Source organism: Poecilia reticulata, linkage group LG4 (genome assembly GCF_000633615.1).
Source record: "Poecilia reticulata strain Guanapo linkage group LG4, Guppy_female_1.0+MT, whole genome shotgun sequence".
NCBI lineage: Eukaryota > Metazoa > Chordata > Actinopteri > Cyprinodontiformes > Poeciliidae > Poecilia > Poecilia reticulata.
The window spans coordinates 5,362,968-5,365,976 of record NC_024334.1 but is presented as its reverse complement, the minus strand read 5'-3'; the positions used below and the strand labels follow the sequence as shown (position 1 = coordinate 5,365,976).

At 49.5% G+C, this 3,009-nt stretch overlaps 1 protein-coding gene across 1 annotated transcript in view; it reads left to right on the top strand.

Moving 5' to 3' along the window:
• patj (PATJ crumbs cell polarity complex component) overlaps window positions 1–3,009 on the top strand; it is a 45,441-nt gene that overhangs the window by 12,402 nt on the left and 30,030 nt on the right. The window contains 2 exon segments of the mRNA XM_017304248.1: window positions 707–913; window positions 1,552–1,620. Of these exon segments, the coding sequence (XP_017159737.1) occupies window positions 707–913; window positions 1,552–1,620 (276 nt within the window).

Genomic DNA, 3,009 nt, shown 5'->3' with positions numbered 1-3,009 from the left:
TTTAGCTACCAGGAACCAGCAGAACCTTTAGCTACCAGGAACCAGGTGATTGGTGGAACCAGACAACAAGGAGTTCTGCTTTGGTGTGGAGTGCTCTCCATCGTTTCTTCTTCTGCTCCTTTCTGCAGTAGAAACTCTGAAGCGCCCTCTGCTGGAGGACAGCGATGGCCTCTGCTGCTGGTCCATGTCCGGTTCCACTGGACTGTGACTCGTCACCATGGATACATGTTCTGCTCCAGCTGAAATTCAGAACCATAGAAGGCCGCTCCCTCCATGTTTCAGTCTGGACTTTAACTAGACCGTCCTGTTTTCACCACCAGCCAAGGCGTCCATCAGGAAACAAACACATGAACATGATGCGAGTGGGACGGTCAGACGGTCAGGCAGCGTTCTGGTCTCTGTCGCCCCCTACCTGCTGGTCTGTGAACTCTAAATCTTCTCCTCTCTCCGTCCCACCTGGACGGTTTAATTCACAACCCAGTTCTGACTCTCTGTCCCGGTTCAAACAGAACCTTTCTGCTGCAGACTGGGTTCCTGCAGAACCCGGGCTCTTGTGTTCGGCTCTTTTATTTCAACGAGTTGAAACGTTTTTGAAGGGCTGGGTCGTTTCCAGCCCGACTTGAGGTCCACTCGGGTGTGTTTCTGTTCCTCAGGGTGTGAAAATGTCCCACCCCGGATTAAACCCGTCTCATGTCTCACCCTGCAGGACCCGTTGGATCCTGGTCGCTGTGTGATGGTGATCCGGTCTCTGGTTCCTGGTGGGTCCGCGGAGCTTCATGGAGGTCTGCTTCCTGGAGACCAGCTGGTATCGGTTAACCACACCCTGTTGGACCTTCTCACCCTGACCGAGGCAGTGGAGGTGCTGAAGTCGGTACCGCCTGGTACCGTCCGCCTGGGAGTCCGCAAGCCCCTGGTAAGTCCAGACCTTCTGCTCTACAGGTCCAGGTCCTACCAGGGTCTCTGGGGTTTTCATCCCACTGTTCATTTCCTAATGCAGAGGTTCCCAAACTGTGGGGCGCGGCCCCTAAGGGGGCGCAGTGCCATTGCAGGGGGGCTGCGGGAAGCAGTATGGATGAATGGAGAGAAAAAAAAGATGAACGCTGGGGGGGGAGTAGATGGAAGAGTATAACAGGGAGTCTCTAAGAACCCCCCACCAGACACGCATCGTTCAATTAGACAGCAAGAGTCTAACTCTCCTGATTTATGATCCATAGGGGGCCCAGGAACAGAACCACTGTGGTTCTGGACTGATGAGCCTTCAGACGTTTCCTGGCCCAGAGTTTTAGTTTTAGGTCAGAAGTTGATCCAGACTAAGTTCTGGACCTTCAGATATTTTGGGCATGAAGCTTTTGGAGCTTCCTGTTGATGAACCAGAGTAGATGTGGACGGTGTTGATCGATGGCTTCTTGGGTTTCCTGTTCACAGGTTGTAGAGTTCAGAACTTGTTTCCTCTCTGGTTCAGAACCTGCTGAACACAGAATCCTTTTGGTTCTGGCTGAACCTGAGCTGCTTTCTCCAGCTTCCTGGTCGACCCGTTTCCTGTTTCTGCAGGTGGAAGCAGCCGGTCCCAGCAGAGAGAACCTGACCCAGGATTCTGCTGGAGGCGGCCCTCTTCCAGAGGTAAGCACCGTGTTCCTGACGCTCTGCAGCTTACGGATCAGAACCAGACGTCTAAACGGAGTGGATGAGATCTGGTGGTGATGTCATGACTTTAAAAGCTTCTGATTGGTTATTCCATAACTCCTCAAATTCTGCTTCCTGCTGTGACATTGTGGAATCATCTAACCCAGTGGTCCCCAACCCCCGGGCCGTGGACCGGTACCGGTCCGTGACCAATTGGTACCAGACCGCGCAAGAAATGATTAAATATTTCAGTTTTATGTCTTATTTGAGTCTGGGGGATCTTTTATTTTGAAAATCCTTTAACCGGATTCTCTCGGTTACACTGAGTCACAAGCAGCAAAATGAGTCAGAAACAGATCAGGTGTCTTTGGAAAGTTTCTCTGCAAAGAGGAAAAGGCCCAGAGAAGAGACAGGAGGATGGATTTATCCCGGACTGGTAGGTGACTCCCACATTACAAGCCGCTCTGCGTAACATGAGGCAACCGGCTGCTAATGAGGCAATGAAGCTTCAAGCTGCTTCACCACGTAGAGACCAAGCAGGCTGTGGGTATCAGCAACACTTCAGGTGTTATTGTCTCCCATCTCTCCCAGATGGACCGTCTGGTTGCAGAGAAACAAGCTCAGGGCTCCGTTAGTCAGTATCGTGAGTTAAAATGTTCACTAAAGTAAAATGTTCGTTTTTGTGGCACATCTGCATCTTATTTTGAAGGGATATATAAACGTTACCATAGCGACCAGAGTCAGAGCGTTTGGGTCGAGAGGAGATGAGTAGAGCTTGTGAGTCTTAAGTCTGGTTTAGACTGAAAGATTTAAGAATGTCGGCCGATTCTCCAAACCTCTGTGACCACAGAGCTGATAAAGTCCAACAGGTTCGATCGGTTCGTGTGTCCAAGGCAGGAGGAGCAACACGAACCGATTCCAGTCAGAACATCCCGATTCCAGAGGATAATCCAGTAAAACCCCCAACATAGCAGGAAATTAGAACAACCAAACACGGATGATGATGTAGAAGCAACAGTGATAGTTTGTGGAGTCATTTTAGAGATAAAAGACGTAACAAAAAGAAAAGGCGGTGGATAAAAGACGACGGAGCAGCCGCTCTATTTGCTTCACTATGATTTGGAGGTGAATGTTTTTTCATAGTTAACATTTTTAACTGAATAAACATAATAATGACCTTTAGATTTAATAATAAACATTTCCACATATCATCTCCGATATGTCAGCTGTTTGGGATTCCCCTCTGTTCTCACCGCGCTTTCTGATTGGCTGCCGTCACATTCAGCAGGTTGTTCTCGTTCCCAGTCAGGGAAAAACTCACAGGCTGGGTAAAAAGGCCAAGACAACCCAAATAGGGAATATTCAGGATTTAGAGGGACACCAACA